Source organism: Sphaerodactylus townsendi, linkage group LG01 (assembly GCF_021028975.2).
Source record: "Sphaerodactylus townsendi isolate TG3544 linkage group LG01, MPM_Stown_v2.3, whole genome shotgun sequence".
Lineage (NCBI taxonomy): Eukaryota > Metazoa > Chordata > Lepidosauria > Squamata > Sphaerodactylidae > Sphaerodactylus > Sphaerodactylus townsendi.
The window spans coordinates 159,959,384-159,985,891 of record NC_059425.1 but is presented as its reverse complement, the minus strand read 5'-3'; the positions used below and the strand labels follow the sequence as shown (position 1 = coordinate 159,985,891).

Genomic DNA, 26,508 nt, shown 5'->3' with positions numbered 1-26,508 from the left:
TACATGCGAAAGGGATCTGGGAGTCTTAGTAGACCATAAACTAAACATGAGTCAGCAGTGTGATGCTGCGACTAAAAAAGCCAATGCGATTTTGGGCTGCATCAATAGGAGGATAGTGTCAAGATCAAGGGATGTAATTGTACCTTAGACCTCACCTGAAATATTGTGTACAGTTCTGGGCACTGCAATTCAAGAAGGATATTGACAAGCTGGAATGGGTCCAGAGGAGGGCAACAAAAAGGGTAAAAGGTCTGAAGTGCATGTCCTATGAAGAGAGGCTTAAGGAGCTGGGGATGTTTAGTCTGGAAAAGCATAGATTAAGGAGGGACATGATAGCTATGTTTAACTATTTGAAGGGATGCCATGTTGAAGAGGGAGCAAGCTTGTTTTATGCTGCCTCAGAGACTAGGACACAGAGTAATGGATTCAAGGTGCAGAAAAAGAGATACCACCTAAACATTAGGAAGGACTTCCTGACTGTCAGGGCTGTTCAACAGTGGAATTCACTGCCTCGGAGAGTGGTGGAGTCTCCTTCTTTGGAAGTTTTTAAAACAAAGGCTGGATCAGCATATGTTGGGCGTGCTTTGATTGTGTGTTCCTGCATTACAGGGGGTTGGACTTGATGGCCTTTGTGGTCTCTTCCAACTCTATTATTCTATAACCTTCTGGTGTCCCATCACGAGACTGGGATGTTAAGACAGTGTTGTAACATTTTTGACTTATTTTAAAATATGTGTTATTCATTTATCCACATACTTGGCAGGTGGAGGAATTCTGGCAAATAGTCAGCAGACAAGATTGATATCTTAGGCTCAGCTTCTGGGCTTTGTGTGGCATCTGACCACACACTGTTGGAAATAGGGTGCTGGACTATGTGAACCACTCCGATTCAGCACGTCTAATCTTACATTCAAAGCAGTTTACAAAAAGTACACTAAATTTAAATTATAATTTAATGGTTTCTATTTTTCTCTTAAGAACCTTTTTTCAGAAAGCAGTTCTGGGAAACTAGTAGTCTCCCCTTCTCCCATGGGGATTGTCCTGTGTCCGGGGTCAGTTTTGCTGCTCATGTTTGTTTGAAAATCAACTCCATGTTAATACGTTTTGCATTATTTTTGTGTGAGAGAGACTATGTAACACTGAAGTTCCATTCCCCACCTAGGTGTGGGCAACCAGCTGCTCAGCCTCTGCAACTCTTTATCTGAAACGTGTATTTCGTTAAAGACTGTAATTAGGATAGCTTAACTCAGCAAAAGAGAAGAATTTAAAATAACATTAAAAATTTTAAAATAACATTTTTAAAAGCCCATTCCACAGCCTTCTTCCCTCTCCTTCCTGGTTGCTCCTTCACACCATTAGCAGTAAGAACGAAGAAAAGAGAAGCGAGCCAGGGAGGACTAGGGTGGGGGGTTGTCACAGTATCACCATGGTGACAGTGACGTCAGCTCACCCTGGATCTAATTGGAGGAAACCCCGTGGCCCCAGCCGCAGCAGCCCGCGGGCCAACTAAACTTGCGCCCCGTCAGTGCCCACCTTCGCGGCGGCGCGCAGAAGCAGGATTGGTTACATTCCCCTGAGGGCGGGGCCGGAGTGAGAAGAAAGCTTGCCGATTGGGCGAGGCTCGCGAGCGCGGGTCCGGCGGTGCGAAGGGCGGCCTGTGCCAACGCCCTTTAGTGTCTCTCTCTCTCTCTCTCTCGGTAGAGGCGGGAGCGGCTTTTTCCTCTCACGCGCTCGCCTTTTTCCTCCTCCTCCTCTCCCTTCCCCCCCTCCCCACTGTCTTGACCCAGCCCCGGAGCGGAGCGAGCGGCAGAGTCTCACCAGCACCGGCCCGGCCTACCGCCCGCGGACCCAGGTAGGAGACCGGGGAAGGCAGAGAAGGGCGATCAGGAGAGGCTCCCTCCCTGCCCAGGCTGTGCCTCGGCGTCCATTTTGTGACGGTGGCGCGGAGTTCGGAGCCCCCCCCCCCGTCTTTCCCACCGCCATTTCCTACCGGCCTGCAGCTGCCACGGTATTTCTTCAACGGCAGGCGAGGCCATTACTGTGCCCCGTTTATCTTTTTTTGGGGAGGGGGATACAAAGGCGTGCGGCGGGGGGGGGGCAGAGTGTCTACTTTCCTTTGGGTCAGTGGTGGAAGTGCTCTTGGTTTATTCTCTTTCTCTGCCCCCCTTTTCATGAGGTAAAGCGGTTCCCCCCCCCCCCCCAACACACACGGAGATTCAACATTTGCTCCCCTCCCCCAGTGGAATCTTGCTTCATTTTTTGCAATGGCTGTCTCTCTCTCCCTTCCCCGTCTCGCCTGTCTTAGCGCCCCTTCATATAGGTCGTCTGTTTCACCTTTTCCGTGCGTTTTCTTAGAACACGCACCCCCTCCTTCTGTCCTTTTACATTTCGTGCGAAAAACAAATTTGGGCATTTGTTCTTAAGTACTTTGATCATCAAGGAGCTTGGGTTTTTTAAAAGGTCTTTTGTTATTGCTGCTGCTGGAATTCTGGAGCTCCGTTGATCTGAGGCCCCTTCCGCACATGCAGAATAATACACTCTCAACCCACTTTCGATGCACTTTGCAGCTGGATTTTACTGGGAGGTATAGCAAAATCCACATGCAAATAGTTGTGAAAGTGGATTGGAAGTGTATTATTCTGCATGTGCGGAAGGGGCCTGAGGGAAGGTGGTTGACCTGAGAAGCCTTGCCATGAGGCTTTCGTGAGCTGTTAACAGGTTCTCAGCCAGCCCTTATTGCGGATAAATGCCTTTTCTGCCCTATCTGATCTTCCTTCCAGTGCAGTTTGTACTTCTTTGCTTTATATGGGCAAAACAGCATTTTGAGGCACGAAGTTGATGGAGCCTGTTAATTATTTTTGTTTGGTACAATGGCTTTCATTGAATTAGTGTTTACCTTGTAAGTCTGATGAAATGTACAGGACGTTGGCAGTGGCTGGCTCTTGTGGGGTGAGAATGTGTAGGCTTCAGAATATTTGTCTCTGCTGTTGCAGGTTTTGAGGTGCCTTCTAGTTCTGTGAAAGCGCTTCTTCCCACGTAAGTTGCCTTCCTGCTTATACCACTGCCAGCCAACATGGAAAAGACCGAGATGATCCAGAAAGCCAAGCTAGCCGAGCAGGCAGAACGCTACGATGATATGGCCACCTGCATGAAGGCAGTGACGGAGCAAGGTGCTGAATTGTCCAATGAAGAGCGCAATCTGCTTTCGGTGGCCTACAAGAATGTTGTAGGAGGGCGGCGCTCTGCTTGGCGGGTGATTTCTAGCATTGAGCAGAAAACTGATGGCAACGATAAGAAGATGCAGCTTGTGAAGGACTACCGAGAGAAAGTGGAGTCTGAACTTAAGTCCATCTGCACTACTGTTCTGGTAAGTTGGCAAGTACATTTGGGATTTATTTTTGCATATGAATGAATGATTACTACTAAATGCTGAAGTCAATGAGTGGGGTGACTTACATTCTGTGAGACCTTTACAAGCAGCTTTTCTACCCAATACAGACCCAGAGCCGCTTCTACCTTTTTAATTAATTTTATCCTCACAACAGCCCTGTGAGATGGGTTAGGCTGAGAGAGTAGGACTATGCAAACATCACCCAGTGAGCTTCTAAGAGTGATGATTTGAATATTGGTCCTTGTCCAATACCAGCCACTCCTCCACTCTGTTTTAATTTTTTAAAAATTAAAGTAACAGCTGAACTAAACTAGAGAAGCAAGTTGCCAGTAGTTAATAGATAGTTATTTAAAGACTGATGGTCCCTGTTAACAGAAAATATAAGAATAATCCTGTAACATACTGCTTTGTGTATGTGTGTGTTTAGCGAGAGGGTGAACTATCGTACCTGACAAGGACTATATATCCTTCAGAAGCTACGCCTCTTCCTGTTCTTGGAATGTAGAAGCAGCTAGACCAATCTATGTGTTAAACTCACTAAAGCAGGAAAAATTCATTGAGTTTGTTCAGGAGAGAAACTGCTGTCTATAACCCTGGCCTTCCCCTGTTCACTGATCTTATGGGTCATGGCTACTAGATGGTCAACTGCCAAGAGTATTATAGGCCCAGAGGAAAGTGAAGAAACAGGCACAAACTGCCAATTCTTTCCAAACCAGCAGGCAGAGATACTTCGTGATTTTAATCTCTTTTTAAATTTAACTGATCAATGTTAGCTGTTGAAGTAGAATGTTGCAATTGTATGTTTTTGTGCTATTTGACAAAAATATTACTTTCAACATCATGTTCCAAACATTTCGCTTTGATACGTTTAGCTTGATGAGAAGTGTCTTGGCTCTTATCAAATGTTTGAAGTGTCTCTTGAATCTGTATGTCTGCATCTAAGTTACACTGATCAGAATTCTGTAGTTCATTCAAAGTGTGCTCTATTTTCTAATATGCCTCCTAAACCTTAGCTGCCAATATGCCCAGCATACCTGCAATTATCTCCTTTTATTTGCTTGCCCATGGAACAAAGCAAATGTACTTCTATGCTGAATAGACTCAAAAGGACAATGACAAATGCAAATTAAATTTTGCAACAACGCTCATGTTCTGTATACTAGGAAAGAGAATTTTAGGCATGTCTGTTATCCGAGGTTTGTTATACTGCATAGCATACTTTTCCCCTAAACTTGGAATGCTCAAAGACTGCTATGGCATGAGGGTAGTTCAAAGAACAGTGCTAAAAAACCCCACAGGCCTGCCTAAAGTAGTTTTCTGGCTCCCAGCCAATGTGACTTGCACAGTCATCCTTATTGCATACTAGCAGTTCTACAAATTTAGGAATGTGTTGAATTTTAGCTGGAGGGTTTTTTTAAAAGCGATATCTGAGGCTGTCATGGTGATATCTGAGGGATTAGTAGTGATTAACACTTAAAAATCAAGGTATATTTTGTCACCATTGTTCTACAATTATTAAGAAAGTATTTGTTTTTCTTCAGGACCCTGTACTGCCATTTTTATAATGTCAAAGGGACAACACATTGTGGCTCCGGCTGGAACTAGCCAAAATGTCCTTTTATCCAATCACGAAGCATAACCGTAGTACTATCCTTAATTATACACTTCTAAACTAATTGGATCTTATACTAAATGGAGGATGCGAATATCATTTTGTTGTATTGAAATCCCCTGCGGGGATAGGGCAGTCTATTAAATATAATAAAAATAATAATAATATAATAGGGTCACCTTTCTATATCCTAGTGTCTCAGGAATTACTAAAAGCCACCTTCAAATCAAAAGAAGCCAGGGGTGGTTATGAGAGCCATCTGAAATTAAGGACATTCCCTTCCTTTCTCTTTGAGGGTGTCTCTAAATGTTTCATTACATTTTGATGACACTAGGTGTCAATTTCATGATGTAGATGGTAGTCCTGTGTGAAATTAATGTGCTGTTGTTGGATTAAGACTGGAAACATTCAGCCATGAAGTTGTGTAGGTAACCGTAGGCCAAAAATTCTCTCCTGATCTCTCTCCCTGTTTTTTAAATGTAAACTAGGGAGCCATGTGAGTCACTCTATGCTCCTTAAATGAAGTATGCAATAAAAATGGATCCCAAGTTTTCTTTGATTGTGAGGTGGATGGAAAGAGGTTCCTCTGAAGGGGCAAATAAAAACCAGGAGTTTCTCAGACAGGAATGAGAGAAGGATTTTGGGGTGAAAACAAAAAACTAGAGCAGGAATCCAGACGAGCTGTCCTTCAGTGCAATGGAAAACTTATTTTAAACAAATGAGGTGAGAAGCAAAGTAAGCAGACTGAGCTAAGATCTTTGGAGAAAAAGTGTGCTCCCTGTAGCCTTACCATTACCAAGGATGTTTCAGGAATTCAACCCTCCCCCCAATCTCTTCCATTTTTTTTCTGCATCAGCCCTGCTCATTTCTGTGGCAACTGTCCAGCTAGTGCTCCTTCCCTCACAAGTCAGCCAAACTCACTGAGAGGAAACCAGTGAAGGCAGTGAAGTGGCAGGCTGCTGGTTCTTGTGGGACAGACATCCCAGCCTTTCTGGGTTTCATTCGTGTTGGCCTGGCATTGGGTCTGTAGCCTGGAGCTTTTGAGGATGCTCCTGGCCTTCATGCTACTTTCAAGTTACTAGAATGACAAAACATACTGGCCGTTTGCTGTAGGTAAGCATTTTCAAGGAAGTATATTCAGTAGTATACTCCCATTCCGTGAACCTCCACATCATTTAAAATTAGAATTCTAAATAAAAATCTAGATACAAGGACAGAAAACTACAGCTGGTGTTACAGGGCACATGCTTCACTGAGTGGCTGTATCTCTGCATGCCAATCCTACCAAGTTACTCTCGTTAACATGTCAGAAACTGAATTTAGGATATTACCTGTTTGTTGATAAATAAGCCCTCTGACTTTTGTTCTTTGCATGCCCCTGGGTCTTAAGGACTATCTAGAGATGACTGGGATCTGAAATTATTTACTCTTCAGCACACTATGAGAATTTCTTGGACATTGTGGAGCAGACAGTCCTGGTTGAGGAACAGTCAGGGACATTTCTGAAGGAGGAGGCCAGTTGCCAGGCACGAGCAGTAGGCATTCGGAAGAATGTGACACACAGAAATAAAAGTACTTGGGATCAGTCTGTGAGTTTAAAGCTACAAAATCAAATTGAAGTTCTCTCCCTCTTCAGTGTTAATGAGAACAGGCCCATGAACAATAGAGTCAGTCCTCAGAGAATGTGCAGGTGACCTTGGAAGATTCAGCACATGGAATAGCCCCTGCAAATCCACAAAGGGGAGATGGTGGTAGGGGACAGAGACAGCAATATTTAGGCATGACAGGGTGTCTTGAGAGGTGTGCTGTGTCCTTGGGGCAAAAATCCATGATGTGACTGAGAGGCGGACAAGGCTTGTCAAGCCCATTGACCATTAGTTGTTCCTTTTGGTCCACATAGGATCCAGTGGTACTCAAGACATAGCTTACAGGCTATCAAAAGGGATTGTGAGGCTCTGGGTAGGAAGCTGAAGGACCTTGATGCACAGGTTGTCATCTCTCCTCCAAAGTGAAGAACCTGCCCCAGGTAGGGAGAGAACAGTGGAGGTGAATAACTGGGTTTGCAGATGGTGCCGGCGAGAATGTTTTGGCTTCTTGGACTATGATCTCCAGTTTCATGAAGATTCATTTCTGGCAAGGGTTGGGTTTGCACTTCATGGCATTTGGCATAAATATTTTTGGTGGAAGGCTTACAAACCTGATCAAGGGGGCTTTAAACTGAATTATGTGGGGAGGGAAATGGTATTCTTGAAGACAGTTCATAGTCCAAATGTTATAGAGATAACTAAGCAAATTGTTCAAGAACCCAACAGCGGGAGGGGGAAAAAGTTTAAAAAGCAGCCAGGGGGGTATGACCCATGCCTCAGGGGTATCTGCACAAATGTACAGAGCTTGGGAAATAGACAAGATGAACTTGAACTCATAATACAGCAAAACAAATACGATATAATAGGTATCACTGAAATCTGGTGGGATGAGTTTTATGATTGGAATGTAATAATTGAAGAGCATAACCTATTCCAGGAAAAAATAGACCAAATAGGAAAGGAGGAGGCATACCACTATATGTCAGGGATGATTATACCTGTGGGGAGATCCATGACTTAAATCCTGGAAGTCAGGTTGAAAGCAATTAAAAATTGAGGGGGTGAGAAACAACAGTGTTGTCATTGTGGAACTTCATTACAGATCCCCAAGCCAAACTGAAGACTTGGAGGATGCCTTCCTAGAACAGATGATCAAACTTTTAGAGAGGAGAGATGTAATAGTAATGGAAGATTTCAGTTATCTGATGGAAGTGAAACTCTGCCTAGACTGTGAAGTCCAACAGATTCTTAACTTCCCTTGCAGACAGTTTCATTGTCCAGGAAGTGGAAAAGGCAACAAGGGTTTCAACTATTTTAGATCTAGTCCTAACTAGCTGTGATGACCTGGTTAATGGGGTGGGATCCTTAGGTGGGAGTGACCATGTTCTCCTGGAGTTGGTTATACACAGAAAGTGGAAGTGTACTCAGACATGCATTCTAGGCTTTAAGAAAACTCATTTCAATGAACTGAGGGAACCATTGGGTGTGAGTCTGTGTTTAAGAATATTGAAAGAGAAGGGAGTGCACGATAGATGGGAGTTTCTTAAAAGTGAGATATTGAAAGTGCAATTTCAAACAGTTCCAATGAGGAAGGAAAACGGGAAGTGTTTAAAGAAACTGGGATGGGTGTTTGAAGAACTTTCACCACAGCTAAGATTTAAAAGAGACATGTACAAGAAATGGAAAAGGGGGGAAATCACTGAAGAGGAATTCAAACAAATAGCCGGCAGGTGTTGGGAGAAAGTCAGAAAAGCTAAAGTGCAGAATGAGATCATGCTTGCTAGAGAAGTTAAACCATAAAAAGAGATTTTTAAATTATGTCTGTAGCTAAAGGGAGAACAAGGAAATGGTAGGATGACTGTGTGAAAGAGATGGCAAGGGACAGATAAAAGGCAGAACTACCCAACACGGTCTTGGTCTTCTTCCAAAAGGAAAACAGTGGCCAAGCTGGGAAGAATGGAGGAGATGATACAGCAGGGGTCATCCAGCACAAAATAGATGAAGAAGTAGTACTGGAGTTGCTGGCTACTCTAAATGAATTCAAATCTCCAGGGCCTGATGAACTACGGCCAAGAACATTAAAAGAATTGGCAGAAGTAATCTCAGATCAAAAGGCAATAATCGTTGAGAATTCCTGGTGAACGGGAGAAATCTCAGCTGACTGGGGGAGGGCAAATGTCCTCATCTTCAAAAGGGGGGTGGGGGAGTCCCAAACAATTTCTGCCCAGTCAGCCTGACATGAATACCAGAAAAGATTTTAGAGCAGATCATTAAATAGTCTGAAACATTTAGGAATATAGCGTTTACATCAAGGGTAGGAATAGTACCAGTCTATTTTGTGTTGGCCAGACTTCATCTGGAATACTGTGTCCAGTTCTGGGTGTCACAGTTCAAGAAGGATATTGACAATCTGGAGTGTGTCCAGAGGACAGTGACCAAAACAGTGAAAAATCTGGACTCCATGACCTATGACAGTGGTGGCGAACCTATGGCACGGGTGCCAGAGGTGGCACTCAGAGCCCTTTCTGTGGGCACGCATGCAGAGAGTTCATCATGTGGGGGTGTGTGTGGAAAATCACCCCCCCCCCATACACACACCTAGGCTGGCCTGGGCATGATCCTTTACCTGGGAGAAAGCTCAGTTACTGGCAATGGGGCTTGCTTCTGGGTAAACCCTCCTAGGGTCATAATTCATCCATTCGAAGGGTTGCACGGTTGCTTCACCAAGCTTACTCCCGAGTAACATTAGCCTCGGAGCCAACTGTTTTTTCTAAACAAAAACCTCAGTATTTAGGTTAAATTGCCGTGTTGGCACTTGGCGATAAATAAGTGGGTTTTGGGTTGCAATTTGGGCACTTAGTCTCGAAAAGGTTCGCCATCACTGCCCTATGAGGACAGACTTAGGCCCTTTTCGCACGGACCCAATACAGCGCCCTGGGGACGGCAAAAACACCATACCCAGGGAGCTGTTCGCATGGGAGGCGCAGCTGCTTCGAAGCCGCTGTTTGGGAAACAGTGGCTTCCAACCGCTTCCGTGCGAACGGCAGTGACTGGAAGGCACCATCCCTCCCCCTTTTCCCAATCGACTTACCTTCCCTGCGACAGTCCGCCGTGTTGCCAAGGCCTGAGGACACACACACCCTGCCCTGCGACTCTGGAGCAGTCGCGCAGGGCAGGGGGGCGTGTCCCCTGGCCTCGGCGACGCGCCGGACGGTCGCAGGGAAGGTACGTTGATCGGGCGTTTTTCCAGGACTGTTCCGGGATCGGTAGTTTCCGGCGGGTTGGGTTGGCGTCATTCACGCTGACCCAACCCCCACCGTGGCCGTGCGGAAACAGCCTTAGGGGTAACATGATAACTATGTTTATATTTGAAGGGATGTCATGTTGAAGAGAGAGCAAGCATGCTTTCTGCTACTTCAGAAACTGAGACAATGAGTAATGGATTCAAGGTGCGGGAAAAGCGGTTTCCTCTAAATATTAGAGTGCCTTGGAGGGTGATGGAGTCTCCTTTGGAGATTTGTAAACAGAGGCTAGATAGCCGTCTGTCAGGAGTGCTTTGATTGTGTATTCCTGCATGGTGGAATGGACTGGATGGCTCTTTTGGGCTCTTTCAACTATGATTCCCTAAAATTTTTGGATAAAATTGGTTGGGTAGTAGAAGGAGGTTTCTAGATAAACCATCTCTGTTAGTCTCTTGCCTTGAAAACTCTATGGGGTCAGTATAAGTCAGCTGCAACTCCAGTGGAAGGAGGAGATACTATTTTTGGTCAGATTAAAACAAGCTGGAATAGTGGTGTATGTAGGTTACCAGGTGCATGTGGATCTTTGTAGACCTCCCTTTGACTATGAAACACCTGATGCTTGGGGGTTGGGTGAGCCTCAAACAAAATACCTTGGAAGCAGTTTGGCCACATTCCCATTTCTCATAGTGGCCTTCCTCTCAACACTCCCTTTTGCCAGCCAACTTTTGAGTACCTGTTTTTGCCTCATTCTCAGTCATAGCAGTGTCATAACATTTGTCCAAGAGGCTCACCCGACAACCTCCAACTTCAGTTTTTTGGCAGTCAGAGAGGGTAAGGTGGGAAAAAGATGAACTAGTCATGGTTTACAGCAGGGGTCTTCAAACTATGGCCCTCCAGATGTTCAGGAACTACAATTCCCATCAGCCCTGCTACTTGGCCATGCTGGCAGAGGCTGATGGGAATTGTAGTTCCTGAACATCTGGAGGGCCATAGTTTGAAGACCTCTGGTTTACAGGATCCAATCTAGTATGTTGTTTTTTTCTCTCTAATAAACCTGAGTGGAAAATCAAAAAAATACCAAAATCCAATCAGGAATTTCCAGACTAGAGTGAAGCTGAACATTCTGGAAAATTGACAGTATTCAGAATGGGTTGACATTTTAATTTTGCTGTTACCTTTTAACTGCCTTTTAACTGCCTCAGATAACATAATAGAATGGCACTTGTTGCTGTGATGTTCTACTATAGATATTTCTTTAGAACAACTTAATACTTATGCTACAGAATTTGCAGATATGGATGTAGCTTAGGAGGACAGCTTGAGTTAAGCTGATATATTCATCTGCTATGAAACAATGCATGGGTAAAATCAGGTACACCAGGAGATACAGAATTGTCACTCTTTTCAGTTATAGTATTGTACAGGTACAACTCTAGTCACCTGGCTTTAAAAAAAATAGCTTTTAAGGAATGGGAGAGTCAGGCAGAAAATGACAGGAGTTTGAACAGAGCATTTCATTTGATCCTTGCTATTGCTGTGTGGCTAGTTTTGTACCTAGTATTACTATGGTTCCTTGATAATGATGAATCTGGTGTCTGGCAGATTAGGCAAACTTTGATAAATCATTACCCAGCGATATTCCGTTGGGGGAATGTATGTTTTAGGGTTTTCCCCCCAAAACACATAAAGGGACAGAACCAACTGCTTAATACACATATGGGTAATTCTACTGGGAGCCATTTGCATTTAAGTTTACTACAGTTTTATTCTGCTCTTCCAAGGATTTAAGACCTGTATGCATGATTCTCCTTTCGGTATCTATTCTCAACAAACTGTGAGTCAGGTTAAACTTCAATTTAAGATTACCGTGAGTTTCATGGCAGTGTGACAGTTCGAAACCCGGGTTTCCCAGATCTTAATCCAGCAGGTTGTTGCATGATGCTAAACTGTTCAGGTCATGATAGAATTAGCTTTGGCACTATAGATACACTCTTTTCCAGTGCAGGGAGTACCTGATTTGCCAGTTTTAGCAGCCATTGTGTCAAGTTTTCATTCTAAGCGTACAGCTATAATGATTGACTAGTGGTAGGCAAAGACCATAGAAGTCTCTTTTCCAGTGAAGTTAATGTGTGAACTTAGATTAACATTGGTGCTCACTACATTTTTTATTTTTTTATTTTATTAGATTTTTATACCGCCCTATCCCCGAAGGGCTCTGGGCGGTGTACAACATCTGAATGACATTTCAGATCATGTTTGGTTTATATCTTGTAGATGCAATCTACTCTTAATGCTTTATACCCTGGGCAGATTTGATTTAAATAAATTAAAAATCACTAGTCAGATTTTATTTCAATCATGATTTTTTACAAAAAAGACTTTTCTACATAAAAATGTATTTTTGCTGATATAATCTTAACATTTACACCAGAAGAATGTTTCATTTTTAAAATATTGTCTAGACCCACATGCAGAAGAACTTCATTAAAGTACTCTCAGACTTGGTCTCTTTTACAGCCTTCTGCCATTATAGATTCCTCCCAGGATTGAATAATATGAATGAATAATATGATCAATCTCAGTCTATACACACAAAGATCCAGAAATTTGTAGAATATCCACCAAAGATTTCACACTTTCATTGCTTTCTCCTCCCTTCTCATCTGTTCCTTGTGCAGATCTCTTTCACTGCAAACTCTCTTCTGTACATTAGATTTCTTGAAACATAGCAAAGAGGTAAGGGCTTGATTCTGTGTACGTAGATTTACAAAGGAACCAATATGGGATTAAGGTATTTTTTTGCAACTCTCTCTCTGTTTCACAACATTTTTACTGTGAAGAAGAGGCATTTTATCTCTGCAGACACAGATTCACAGTTTTAAGAATTGCAAAACCAAGCATGTGTGATAATTCCCAACATAATCTTACAGAAACCTCTGGAGGAGCATGGCATTGTGAATGGATTAATGGAATTAATTTACCAAAAAAATTTAACATTGCATGAATATACAGTCTTGTATTACATGATTAAAAATTAACCCTTATTTCATGATGAATAACTTTTGGGCTTAAATATAAAAATATTTAATCTAGATCTTTTTCCTCAAAAAGCCTTTTATTTTTTAAAAATCTGATTTTTATTTTTTATCATTGATTTTTATCTACCCTGCTTTACTGTTTCAGCCCAAGCAATGCTAAATTATAGTGTCCATGTTCTGACCTCACAGAAAGTTAAGATTTTATTTCGCCATTTCCCTGGAGTGGATTACCTTTTATATATTCTGATAAAAATTCAGAATCTACTTTTTGTATTGTAGCATGTTTATTTGAACCTTGAGTAGCTCTTTGGGTGGTAGTTTATTCCATTTTATCTGTGCCACATATCCGAAGTAGGTTGGTCTGAAAATATGATTCTACCAATGTTATGCTACAAGGGAATTGGTTATTAGTAGATACAAATAAATGGTTCAGCTAAATTGGACTAGGTACAGAAGTAATGACTTGAGGATCTAGCATTAGTTATCCAACTAATGAAGAGTTGGGCCAAACAGAAAAGTTGACAGAAGAAAGAAGTCTTTGGATTTATACCCCACCTGTAAGGAGACTCAAGGTGGCTTACATACTCTTTCCCCTTCCTCTCCCCATAATAGACACCTTGTGAGGCCAGTGGGGCTGAGAGAGTTTTGAGAGAACTGTGACTAGCCCAAGGTCACCCAGCAGGAATGTAGGAGTGCGGAAACACATCTGGTTCACCAGATAAGCCTCTGCCACTCAGGTGGAGTGGGGAATCAAACCCGGTTCTCCAGATTAGAATCCACCTGTTCTTAACCACTACATCATGCTGGTTCTCAAGGAGGTGACTGAGTGGATCTTTTCCCACCTTCCCTGAACAGGCTGCAGTTTGCTGTGAAAACCCTTTGAGGGTTTGTTCTCATCTCAAAGAAAGTGCACAACAGGCCAAGCAAGAGTTGAGTTAAAATGATCTTAACTCATGCAAGCCACTGAAGCCACAAGAAGGAGGAAGTCGTTTTTACTTTGTTTCTCCCATATTGCTGCAGTGTCCTACATTGTAGTATACCCAGAATTTTTAGAGGGCCAGGCTGCTTGAGGATGGCAGGGAATTTAAAGATTCAGATACAGTGTGTTGAATAGAGATGTGCATATACTATGGTCCCGCATGATTGCAACATTTGCACAGTTGGTAATGAATGCAGGCTTCAGCTTATTGGCATGGTTTCTCAACTTTAAAAGATTATGTGAACATGTGAATAAAGCCTGTTGATCTCAGATAATGGGGAAGAGGCTAAACAGGGTCTTCAATGTATGTTCTGAGATTTTCTAAATCAGAATAATTCCACTTAATTATGTGTACATAGTTAACATTGAGTTGCATGTTCTGCTTGGTCAGAATACTACAGTTTAGGATCTGATATTCAGTAGTGGTTTGTGGTGTCAAGATGATGAATCATATCATGGGTGCCTGCAAGCAAACCAAAGAGGTCGTGGTACAAATTTGCATTGGTTTTGGTTTAGCACAGTAGAAAAGTTGCAGCATGTATATTTAGAAAATTAAGGTTATTCAAGGTTTAGTAGACTTAAAAATGGGCTGAGCGTATGCTCTGCCTAACCTATCTCATTGGGTTGTAGCAAGAATAAATTGGATGAGAAGAAAAGGATTTAAGCCCCTCTGGGGCTCCATTGGAGAGAGAGGCCAGACTACAAATGAAGTAATCAAGATAATGAAACAGCAAAAGGTTATATGGGGGTTTGCTCGGGAGGGAACACAGGAGTGTAATTGAGATGCTCCCTGCAAGTCCTTGTGGATTCCATTACTTAACAGCAATTTTTATGTGACTTCTTTCTGGACAGGAACAACCACACAGTGGGGCTACCCATACAAAAAAGGTTTCTACATACCTAAACTCCCCAGATTTGCAGAAAAATGGTTTAGTTAACATACAAACAAAAGGGAACTCTTCAAACTGTGGAGGACTAAACAAGCTTCTGAAGAGTTGGAATGTTAACAGCAGCTGAGTCAAAGGGGAATAGAAGGGGACTTCCTGCTAAACCCCTGAAAAGATCCTGGATATTCTTGGTGGGAAGCGGGTAGGGTTTCCAGTTCCCATTCCTCCCTTGTTTCTGATAAGCTTGTGACATGTTTTTTGTGTATACATACCCTGTTTCCCCTAATATAAGACATCCCCGAAAAATAAGACATAGTAGAGGTTTTGCTGAAGTGCGAAATATAAGGCATCCCCCGAAAGTAAGACATAGCAAAGTTTTTGTTTGGAAGCATGCCTGACAAACAGAACACAGGAAAAATAAGACATCCCCTGAAAATAAGACATAGCGCATTTTTGGGAGCAAAAATTAATATAAGACACTGTCTTATATTCGGGGAAACACGGTATGATGGAAGTGCCTGTGGTTTTACTGCTCACAAGAAGCTTCTGCCTCTCTTAGTCAAACAAATGGCTTGTTAACCTAGGACCACATCTTGAAGGCTGAATGTTTTCCCCTTGAAATTTGCATATGGTGTTGTGATGAAGGCTTCAAATTCCATAGAAGACTAAAATCATGGAACTTAAAATTGGTAGCTTCTGAATGTTACATGTTAACCCATTTAGAACACAAAAGGAGATGATCCATATTTGGAGTGGAAAGACTTCCATTTTTCTTTTACTGAGCACAGTTACTCTTTATTTACTTTGCTTCTAATCCTACCTTTCTGCCGTCAGGAGTGATGTCTTGCTTCTGTTACACTTTTTATCGTAGCAGTTTTGATACAGATACATAACCGAATGTTCTGTATATACTAAATTTGACACTTCAAAAGCTGTCAGTCATTTCAAATGAAGCAAATACTCTTTATGCATGGGCTATTGGAGAAAATGTCTGTTTTAGATGTGTGTGTTGAGAATCTATTCTGCAAGTATTTACTATATAATCTGCTTTTCTCACTGGGGCTCAAAGTGTAAACAGAAGAAGACTTCTGCATTCAGACCAGACAATGTCTGGGTATCCTTTACATAAAGTTTTTCTGCATTCTCTTTTTTCATCATTTACTAGTTCCTGTTTAGTCTGTGTTTTTTAATGTTCCATACCTGTTTCGATCAATCCAATAGAACACCTGATTTATCAAGAGTAGAAAGCTGCTGCTTAAATCAGCAGACAGCCAAGCTATATTTAATCTACTGCCATGTTGAATCAACCACTGGAAGAAGTAAAACACATATAGTTCTTTCAAAAAAACCCCAAAGAAACATGAACTTTGAGATGAGTTAAAAGAGAATGCAGAACAAGCTGTCTAAAGCCAGTGAAATCCAGCTGCCAGTGGCAAAGATCTGTCTAGCAAAGGTGGCCTGAATGAAGGAATAATAAGGAAAGTAGCTATTTGTATATCTGCAGCATAAAGTATTGACTTGGTGATCAGACCAGAAGTTAGGCAAAGTGTGCACAAGGAGATATCAACAGTTACTTAGCAGTAGTGGTGACTATATGTCTTTGATGCAAGTGTTGGAATTGGACCCTAGTACCATGGTGGCGAACCTTTGGCACTTCAGATGTTCATGGACTACAATTCCCATCAGCCCCTGCAACCATGGCCAGTTGTAGTCCATGAACGTCTGGAGTGCCATAGGTTCGCCACCACGGCCCTAGTACCACTACCACGGAGAAGTACAAGGCAGGCTTGTGTTTGGATGAGAGGTCTGAGGCAGAAGCAATATGAAATGCTTCTATGTAATATGGTCAGGTAGGATGTGACAAGTTGAAGATCTGAAATACTGATACAGGTTCAACTACAGGTTCATAGGTCTGCTGTCATTCACATGCTGATTTACCAAAGAAAATCACATACATTATGCGCATTAAGTTTCAAGACAACATGACAGTGATGACTGAAATCACTGTGAGGTTTTCAGCATGGTGGACGGAAAAATGCTTTTACTGAGGAATTGCAAGAAATCTAGTTTAATTAAGCAACTAATCTTGGAGCACTGTGGGACTGTGATGGAAGATGTCTTGGGCCAGACTTCACAAGGGTGCCAATGCCTATGTTGATGGTCACAAGGGCGGAAGTTCAATTCTTTAAGCAGGGCATTTGAAGTAGTAAAAATGTGGCTGCATTAAGATCACCTCAGCCTTTTTGTTTAAGTTCAAAGAAGATGTGAAATAAGAACAATTAGAATAGTAGTATGAATCATCAAAATTGTCCAACTGTATTTTTTTTTCTGTTAGACACAGGGGTTGAGTTCTTTCCCTGACTTAAGAGGCTTCTTATTCATCCAAGCATTGCATGATGAGGGGATAGAATGGTGGAACATGCTTTGTTCAGTGTTTTCTTAGCAACTGGGAAGAGAGTTGCCTCATATTTTTAACAGCCCACTGTTGAGGGTTGAAAAAGAATTTGGCCATAACACAAATGTTCTTGCTCTTTCCATACTGCTTGATATACAGGAAATCTTATTCTTCTTGTCCCTGACTTTAGAAAGCAAAGTTCCATTCTGTTTTGTTGTTGCCTTATACCTGACACTATCTTTGAACATAGATCTGATTAGTGGGACAAAATTCCTTGTTTCTGCCTAACTACATTTCAGCAGCTAAACAGTTTTTTAACATATTGATTTTCTTTTGCTAGGAGCTGCTGGATAAATATTTAATAGCCAATGCAACTAACCCAGAGAGCAAGGTATTTTACCTGAAGATGAAGGGAGACTACTTCCGATACCTTGCAGAAGTTGCAAGTGGAGATGACAGAAAACGTGAGTACTTTAGTCACTAAAGTTCTTGCTCTTACTGAAGTTAAATCTGCAACAAGAACTCATTAAAAATATACCTTTCTATACATCCCTTAAGATAATAGTGTGAGCCAGAATGGTATAGTGGTAAGGAATGGTGGGCATGTAATCTGGTGAACCGGGTTCAGTTCCCCGCTCCTCCACATGAAGCCTGCTGGGTGACCTTAGGCCAGTCACAGTTCTCTCCAAACTCTCTCAGCCTTCAAAGAGGCAGGGAATGGCAAATCACCTCCGAATGTTTCTTGCCTTGAAAACCCTATAGGGTCATCAGTCACACACATACACGCATGCAATAATGGTGATGAGTCCTGGCTGGCTCCTTGGCTTGTTTTCCTTCATACTCACTGCTGTTTTTCTCTACTTTAATAGAAACAATAGAAAATTCACAGGCAGCTTATCAGGAGGCATTTGACATCAGCAAGAAAGAGATGCAACCCACACATCCAATTCGTTTGGGTCTAGCGCTGAACTTTTCCGTATTTTACTATGAGATCCTTAACAACCCAGAGCTGGCCTGTACATTGGCAAAGACAGTAAGTTGACTATTGCATTTGAGCAAGTGAACATTTCAGTAGTTTTGTGCACTGTACCTTCCCTGTGTCATGCTATGCCCTGCTAAGGTGTGAATTATCTTAACGGTGTAGTTATGGATGAGAACCAGAGCCCTTCGGGGATAGGGCGGTATAGAAAACTAATAATAAATAAATAAATAAATAAATATTTATTACAAATGGAGCAGCCTGTGTATTTATTGGAGGAGACTCCATCATAGACATAATGTAGAAGTGAGCCCCACTGAATATAGATAAACTTGGCTGTTGATTAAACCATGTTTAGGATTGGGCTGTGTGTACTACTACAGTTTTTTCCTTCATAAAAGCCTTAAAGCCATATGTGGGGATTTGCATCTGGGAGAAAAATAGTATTTAGTGGGGATTAGTTGGGGATTAGTTGTTTAGTACTGTTTAGGTTCAGCTGATGGTAGAAATTTTTCAACCTGTATGTTTGTCCTTAGGATTAAGAAATTAGAATAGTGCTTAGCTGCCTAGTGGTGGGGCTGGGTCCACTATTGTGGAAGTGGTTGAGGCTATAGAGTTTGGGGTGGGTGGTTGAGCAATGGGGGCACCTGAATTGGGGCTGGGGATCCCGGTGTTGATGGGACGGGGTAGAAATAGCGGTAGGCGGGGGCCATATGATAGAAGACGAATGAGATATGGCTATGCTCGTTCGCCTTCTGACCTCCGACCTATCCCTAGGGACGGCGGTGATGGGGTTCAGGGTTACTCTGCTTCGTCTCTGGTGTTGATCAATGCCAGGTCCATTAACAATAAAACCACTGTGCTTCGCGACTATCTCGAAGCCCAGCAGATGGACCTGGCTTGTATCACCGAAACTTGGGTGCGCGAGGGTGAGACCGTCGCCTTGGGCGAAACCGCGCCACCCGGTTTCGCGTGTTTCCACCGTCCGCGAACACAGGGCCGGGGAGGCTGCGGCATTGTTCATCCGGGATTCCATTCCCTTCAGGGCTGCCCCTGTCCCAGAGATCGCTGGCATGGAGTGTGTCGGCCTAGAGTGGTTGGCCGCGGAGAGGATGGCAGTCCTCTTGGTGTACCGGTCGCCTAGCGCACCGAGGGACTGCCTGCCACGGCTGCTGGAGGTGGTGGCGGACTGGGCATTGCGGTTCCCCAGGCTTATTGTCCTGGGGGACTTCAATGTCCATGCTGACGCCGCCTCATGTACAGCGGCTGTGGACCTGGTGTCATCCATGGCGACACTGGGCCTCTCCCTGGTAAACTCTGGCCCCACTCATGAGGCCGGCCACACGCTGGATTTGGTCTTTGGGTTAGGGGTTGATATGGTGGTATCCTCTACAGATAGAGTGCCATGGTCCGACCATTATGCCCTGAAGGTTCGGATGGACTTGTCGCGCCAACCCCGTCTAGGCGAGGGGCTGATTTATGCCCGCCCGCGGAGACTTATGGATCCACTTGGTTTCCTGAATGCTCTACGGGACCCTGAACCCGTTGGCACACTCGATGAGCAGGTGGAGGACTGGAATTCCCGGCTCTCCGATGCCATCGAGATTGTTGCTCTCGGCGTCCTCTTAAGCCCCGTATTCGCAGGCTCCCTGGTATACCGAGGAGCTGCGCCATATGAAACGGGCGCTTAGACGACTAGAGCGAGTGTGGAGGAAATCTCGTGACGACGCGGCGCGAACATCTTATAGGACGTTTATGAAGGCCTATGAGATGGCAACGAAGGAGGCAAAGAGAGCTTTTCCTCCTCTCTTGCGTCTGCTAGCTCCTCGCCCGGCACAATTATTTAGGTATAATTCGGTCTTTGACCTCCTTATCAGAGAGGTCCACAAATCATCGATTGGCTGTTGGCTGTGAGGCTTTTATGAGCTTTTTTGCAGATAAAGTCACGTCGCTCCGCCAGGACCTTCCTGCCACGTTGTCTACAATTAGTGAACTGGAGGCTCCCTTGCCATCTTCGGGCCCAAGTTTGGCCCAGTTCTCCCTGCTCTCCGATGCCGCTGTTGACAGGGCCTTGGCTGCTGTTAGACCTACTACCTGTCCTCTGGATCCGTGCCCCTCCTGGCTTATAAAAGCTTGCCGGGCGGAGCTACGACCCCATCTGTTGAATATCATCAATGGCTCCCTTGAGCAAGGAGTCTTTCCGGATGGGTTGAAGGAGGCAGTGGTCCGCCCACTCTTAAAAAGACCATCGTTAGATCCAAGTGATCTGGCCAATTACCGCCCGTCTCCAGTCTTTCGTTTCTGGGGAAGGTAATTGAGAGAGTGGTGCTGGAGCAGCTTCAGGGTTTCCTGGATGACACATCGGCTTTCGATCCCTTCCAGTCCGGCTTCCGTGCTGGGCATGGGACGGAGACTGCTCTCGTCGCCATCACGGATGCGCTCCGTATACAGCTTGATCAAGGCGGATCGGCGCTGCTGGTTTTGTTAGATCTTACCGCGAGCGTTTGATATGGTCGATCACGACCTTTTGACCCACCGCCTGGCATGCTCTGGGAGTGCGGGCACTGTCCTTCAGTGGATTGCCTCGCTTTCTCCGGGCCGGAGCCAACAAGTGAGGTGCGGGGATGAAGCCTCCCGGTGGTGCCAGCTTCATTGCGGAGTACCTCAGGGGCACTGTTATCCCCGCTGTTATTTAACATCTATATGCGACCACTTGCTCAGCTGGTACGGAGCTTTGGGCTGATTTGTCATCAGTATGCTGATGACACACAGCTCATTCTGTTGATGGAGGGGGGAGCGGTCGCCGCGCCTGTGGCTCTCCAGCATTGTTTGGAGGCGGTAGCTGGCTGGTTGAAACAGAGCAGGCTGCAACTGAATCCATCGAAGACGGAGGTCCTCTGGCTGGGCCATGAGGGAGAGGCTGGGGATTTCCAGCCGCCGGTGTGGGAGGGGGTCTCATTGGCGCCGACCTCCTCCGTCCGCAGTCTGGGGGTCCACCTGGATTCATCTCTTTCTATGGAGACCCAGGTGGCCCTTACAACCCGGACTGCGTTTTTCCATCTTCGCCAGGCCCGGCGGCTGGCCCCCTTTCTCTCCCAAATGGACCTAGCCACTGTGATCCATGCAACGGTCACCTCCAGGCTAGACTATTGTAACTCGCTTTACGCGGGCCTTCCCTTGCGTTTGATTCGGAAGTTAAAGCTGGTCCAGCATGCGGCGGCTCGTCTGCTCACAGGAGGCGCCTTTAGAGACCATATTCAGCCTGTGTTGCGCCAGCTGCACTGGCTTCCAGTCCAATTCGAATCATCTTCAAGGTGTGGGTTTTGACCTTTAAGGCCTTGCGCTGCCTGGGACCCTGCACCTTCGGGGCCGCATCTCCCCATATACCCCTACTCGGCCTCTGCTGATCGCAGAGGCCGATTTGCTGGTGATCCCTGGCCCCTCTATGATGCGGCTGGCCTCCACGCGGGCCAGGACTTTTACAGCACTGGCCCCGGCCTGGTGGAACACCCTTCCTCCAACTGTCCGGGCCCTGCGGGACCTGGGTGAGTTCCGCAGGGCCTGTAAGACGGAGCTGTTCCGCCGGGCCTTTGGAGTGTCTGGCCGCTGATATGGTGCCCCCTACTGCTCCTTATTGCCCTCTGGTTTTCAGGGCTGTTACATCAGGGTCCCCTCATATTGAGGGGCCTACCGTCCCCCCCTTTTTTCTGGGGGTAGGTTTTAAATTTGAGGTTGGACGCCTGCTTTTATGCTTTTATGTATTAATTTGTTTCCGCTGGTTTTAGGTTATTTTAGTGCTGACATGAGATGGAGCTTATGTCTTTATATTGTATATGTGTTTTGCTCCTGTTGTCTCTGAATCCTTGCTGTTCACCGCCCGGAGCCCTTCAGGGATCGGGCGGTATAAAAGCCGAATTAATAAATAAATAAAATAAATAAATAAATAAATAAATATTTTTACGATTTAGAGAAGGAAATTTTGGGGTACTTGGATCCCCCAATCCTGTTTCGTCGTTTAGATTTGAGGCTTTTGTTTAAAATTCTGGAATGTTGAGTTCAATATTCCCTATGGGAAATCTTCCCAAGGGGCAGGAGTGACTTTTTTTTCAAGCAAATGACACTACAGTTGCAAGGAATTTAGTCCTGCTTATCCACGAAAGGTTCCCAAGTTTCAGGTAGATTGGATCAATTAGACTGGATCAAACGTATACACATATTTGCCTCTGCACCTAAATACCAGAACAAGGAATATGTATTTGAAAAGCTATAGTTCTATACTAGGAAAAGCTATTTCTAGAATAGGCTTTGTGCAGTCAACCATGCAAATAATTTAAAATATTGATCCTGCAAAAGTGCTTTCTATTAGTGAAAAAGCAGTGTTGCTTTTAAAATACTTTTGAGATGACTAATGTGAAATGGGGGCTTTCAGTTCAGTTTTAACTTTTTTTCCTAGGCTTTTGATGAAGCCATTGCAGAACTTGATACACTGAATGAAGACTCATACAAAGACAGCACTCTCATCATGCAGTTGCTTAGAGACAACCTTACAGTAAGTTGCATTCCCTGTCCTTCCTATAGCAACTTTGTGCTGGGACTCAAATGATTCAAATGGTATGAGAGTGGCCTCTTAGGAAATGTGGTGGTAGGGGTATTACTCCTGTAATGTTAAGTGGTGTTTCTTATCTATTCATTTGACTCTAAGAATATTTTTCTTGATTAAACTGGAGACTTCAGTTCTAGCTGGGCCATGATGAACTAACCCACTGGCCTGTTGCTCTGGTTTTTGTCTCTTATTCATCAGTTCAACTTCAACAGCTTTGTTTCTTTGGCACTGCACTTAGTTTCAAATGAAGACCTGGTCAAGAACAGATCAATTGTGAGTTAATATTGCTTTTTCCTTCGTAGTTATGGACATCAGACAGCGCAGGAGAAGAATGTGATGCCGCAGAAGGAGCAGAAAACTAAAACGCACACGGAGTGTCATTCCCCTTCTCAAGAAACCTTTTTACACGTCTCATTCCTTATAGCGCCACTTGGATTTCCTATAGCAAAGACAACCCATCCATGTGTATGGAAATCAATTTATAGTCTTTTCACACTGCAGCTTTGGGAAAACTCCATTCCTTGATTTGTTTGTACTGGCCTTCCTGGTGTGCGGTTACTGCTGTAGAAAAGTATTAATACTGGCTTAATTTCATATAAAACATGAGTAACTTCCAAACACTTACGTAGCAGGGTAAAGTTACCTGGTTTTTTAAAAGAAAAATCTGAACCAGTTCCTGCAAATGGCTGTGTTTGTATTACAGTAAAGACATGAAACTATGGTTGATACAACTAAAGAGTGTTAAACACAGTTCAGTTCTCCACATTCCTTTTTTATTCTGCAGGGGTTACTTTAGTGATACAACTGTCACATGCTACTGTGTATTCCTTTCTGTAGGATTGGGGAGTATTGGGCCATATGGGAGGCATGGCAAACGGTTGCTTTCCCATACATGTATACAGCAGGCGCTACTGAGTATTTAAATACAGGGACTCTTGTTTTGTTTTTTTTACTCTTCAGTTGCTGCTGTTCAACTGCTATCCCTTCCCAATAAAATTTCACTTACACTCCTGCCTTTGTAGTTCTGGTATTCACTTGATTATGTACTAGAAGCAGCATGTTACTGCCAGAATACAGGGAGTGCCTTTTTGGCAGACTAAAGTGCATGTAATTTCTTTTACACTGGAATGGGGGGTGGGGGGAAGTTCACATGTCCAAGTATAAAACTTTTCCATGCAGGTTTGTGCACATGTATGAAGGTGTCAAGTTTGTCCAGTGATTGTTCCGTAGATAGATGGACCACTATTGTGTGTTGCTAATCATTGATTGTAGTCCCAAAAAAGCCTTGTGAAAATGTTAATGCCCTATGTAACAAAATAACATTAAATAAAATTACATTTTATAAACCACTAAACTGTTGCTTTTCAACATTTGCATGCAGCTACTGCTGGGAATAAATCTCTAAGTAGCTTTTTTCTGTGGCTGAACAACTCTCAGTTCTGCAATTCTTGCATCAAGTGTTCGAAACACTGCATGGAGTGACAATTAACAGATTTACAAAGGGGAGGAACCTATAATGTGTGGCATGCATTATTTAGAAATCTGCCTAATGCATTCAGTATTTCAAGCATTATTAAAGGTGCTTGGAAGCGTTTGTATAATCTCTCAAATTCCTATCCCAGTTCCATGCTATCTTTGCTTCAGCAGTCTTGCAGTATTGGTGCTCCTGAATATGTAACTGGCCCAATGGACAAAGGCATTGAATCTTGTTAGGACAGCCATGATGACCGGGGCAAAATGGTTGTAAATCCATCCATGAGTGAAGTTTTTAAAAGTACTGTGTACAAGTCTCAGTTCCCAAGTGACTGTTACACTGAAATGTAGTCTGAAAAGTCTCATTTTCAGTACTCATAATACAGTACTTTAGTCTAAGGACTGATCCCCAATTTGAGAAATGGAGAGAGGAAAACTGCTAGGATTAGTTACAAAGTGTGGCTTCTTCCAGTTGAGTTCGGGGGGTGGGGGCATGGCTGCAAAGTCTTATAATTAAAATTAAATGAAACTAGTAAGTGTTCAGACTTTGTCTACAGTAGTAGTTTTGTTTATGGGAAATATCTGCAGTATTTCTTGGGATTGGTTTAAGAAGCAGCTGAATTCAAATCACTGGCTCAGGAATTGGCAGATTTGACATCAAGTTTTACATAGTGAAACTTCTACCGGAACTCAGTGTGAATTGCAAATTCTGCCCAGCTGGCAGGAGGTATGCAGCATGGCTTGAACTATCTAGAAATAGGTGCAAGAAAGTACATGTATACAGTTTTTTCCCCAGTGCCTTTCACCAGTCATCTAGATTAGTGTTATCTAACCTGTGGGCACCATGCCAACTTATCAAATCCCCCTTCCTTGTCTGACAATGGTAGGGGAGAGGCTACCTCGTACTACTAATTTTGTGGTAGTGGCTGAAAGAGTTGGATAATAGGTGGTAGCTGTTCAGCACGCCTTGGAAAAACCAGAGGACAGAAAAAGGCGTGTGTGCTCTGGGTGCTGCTTCCTCAGCAGCCTAACCTCTTGCCTACCCCCTTTACGTTGCTTTACTGCCCTCTACCTGCCGTGGGAGATGTACTGCATCGAGCCCCTTGCCAACTCACTGCCATCTCAATCCAGTGCCCTCCAAGCACACCTCTTCAAACTCTGGTTCTGGTACTGCTGGCAGAGGAGTGAACTACTACTTGGTTGAAGGTCACAGTGGAGCAAGCTGCACCCTTTGTGTAATGCTTGTCAGTTTATTAAAAAGATTGCTGGGCACTATAGAAAATGGAATGCCACAACTGATTGGTACCAAGGTCATAGTTTTCCAAGGGCACCAAAAAAACAAAAACGGTGCTGGCTCTTGATGAAGAAGTGTTTGGATTTATACCCCACCTTTCTCTCCTGTAAGGAGACTCAAGGTGGCTTACAAGCTCCTTTCCCTTCCTTTCCCCACAACAGACACCCTGTGACAGCTGAGAGAGTTTCAAAGAACTGTGACTAGCCCAAAGTTACCCAGCAGGAATGTAGGAGTGCAGAAACATCTGGTTAAGCCTTTGCTACTCAGGTGGAGGAGCAGGGAATCAAACCTGGTTCTCCAGATTAGAATCCACCTGCTCTTAACCACTACACCACACTGGTTCTCTGTGTCACTGTACAAAGTAAATTTGCACTCGTGGATCAGTATACCAAAAAGGTTGAGAATCAATATCTAGATCAGTTTTCTTCAACTCCGGTAGTGTGACCCACAGATCACCACTTACTGAAGTAGAAGTCCTTGCAGAAATCTTCTTTGCAGCTTTTGTGATGAACATGCTGTTAGTCCATATGAGTGCAGAGCAAGTGCTATGTGCCTCCTGCCTCTCCTTGTATGTATGCTGATGAGCAACACGCTTAGGAAGTGAGGTAATTCAGTAGCAGATAAGGTTCCTTCGCAGCACAAACAGATTGAGCAACACCCTTCCCCCTTACAAAAGTTCCTCCTTTTGTCTCCCCTACCTTGCCTCTCCCCGGCCATCTCCTCCCCACCAATTGATCCACCAGTGTATATATACAGAGTTCCCCCTGCTCCAAGAAAGCTCTTGCTAGTCTTTTCTTTCCCCTGTCCGTCATCTACCAGTCAGATATCCAAGGCTCCGTAAACACGCCTAAACTGTAGAGCATGCAAAGGGAGGGAATAAAGCTTCAATACTTGAAATCTTACATTGGGAAAAGTTGTTAAGTCTGTAAGATGCTGCTGGATTCGAATCTCACTGTTCTAGTGCAGAGCAGCACAACTGAAACTCTTCCTCAAGAAAGCTGATCCCTGCAGGTATGAGGACTCCACGCA

The 26,508-nt window shown here is 43.9% G+C and overlaps 1 protein-coding gene and 1 long non-coding RNA gene across 2 annotated transcripts in view; one reads left to right on the top strand and one right to left on the bottom strand.

Annotated features, from left to right (window-relative positions):
- Positions 1–26,508, bottom strand: part of LOC125433720 — a 79,147-nt gene that overhangs the window by 46,670 nt on the left and 5,969 nt on the right. The gene's annotated exons all lie outside the window — the stretch shown is intronic.
- On the top strand, positions 1,646–24,061 carry YWHAQ (tyrosine 3-monooxygenase/tryptophan 5-monooxygenase activation protein theta). The gene is made up of 6 exons (XM_048498464.1): positions 1,646–1,852; positions 2,994–3,367; positions 17,471–17,594; positions 18,000–18,163; positions 22,563–22,658; positions 23,015–24,061. The coding sequence occupies exons 2-6, from the start codon at positions 3,074–3,076 to the stop codon at positions 23,072–23,074; spliced, it is 738 nt and encodes a 245-aa protein (XP_048354421.1). The 5' UTR covers positions 1,646–1,852; positions 2,994–3,073; the 3' UTR covers positions 23,075–24,061.

Excerpts from the sequence above, each read along its gene's own strand:
- YWHAQ (XM_048498464.1), top strand. The coding sequence starts at position 3,074 with ATGGAAAAGACCGAGATGATCCAGAAAGCCAAGCTAGCCGAGCAGGCA. Across the intron at positions 18,164-22,562 it reads CCTGTACATTGGCAAAGACA|GCTTTTGATGAAGCCATTGC; the intron begins GTAAGTTGACTA and ends TTTTTTTCCTAG. Across the intron at positions 22,659-23,014 it reads TGCTTAGAGACAACCTTACA|TTATGGACATCAGACAGCGC; the intron begins GTAAGTTGCATT and ends TTTCCTTCGTAG.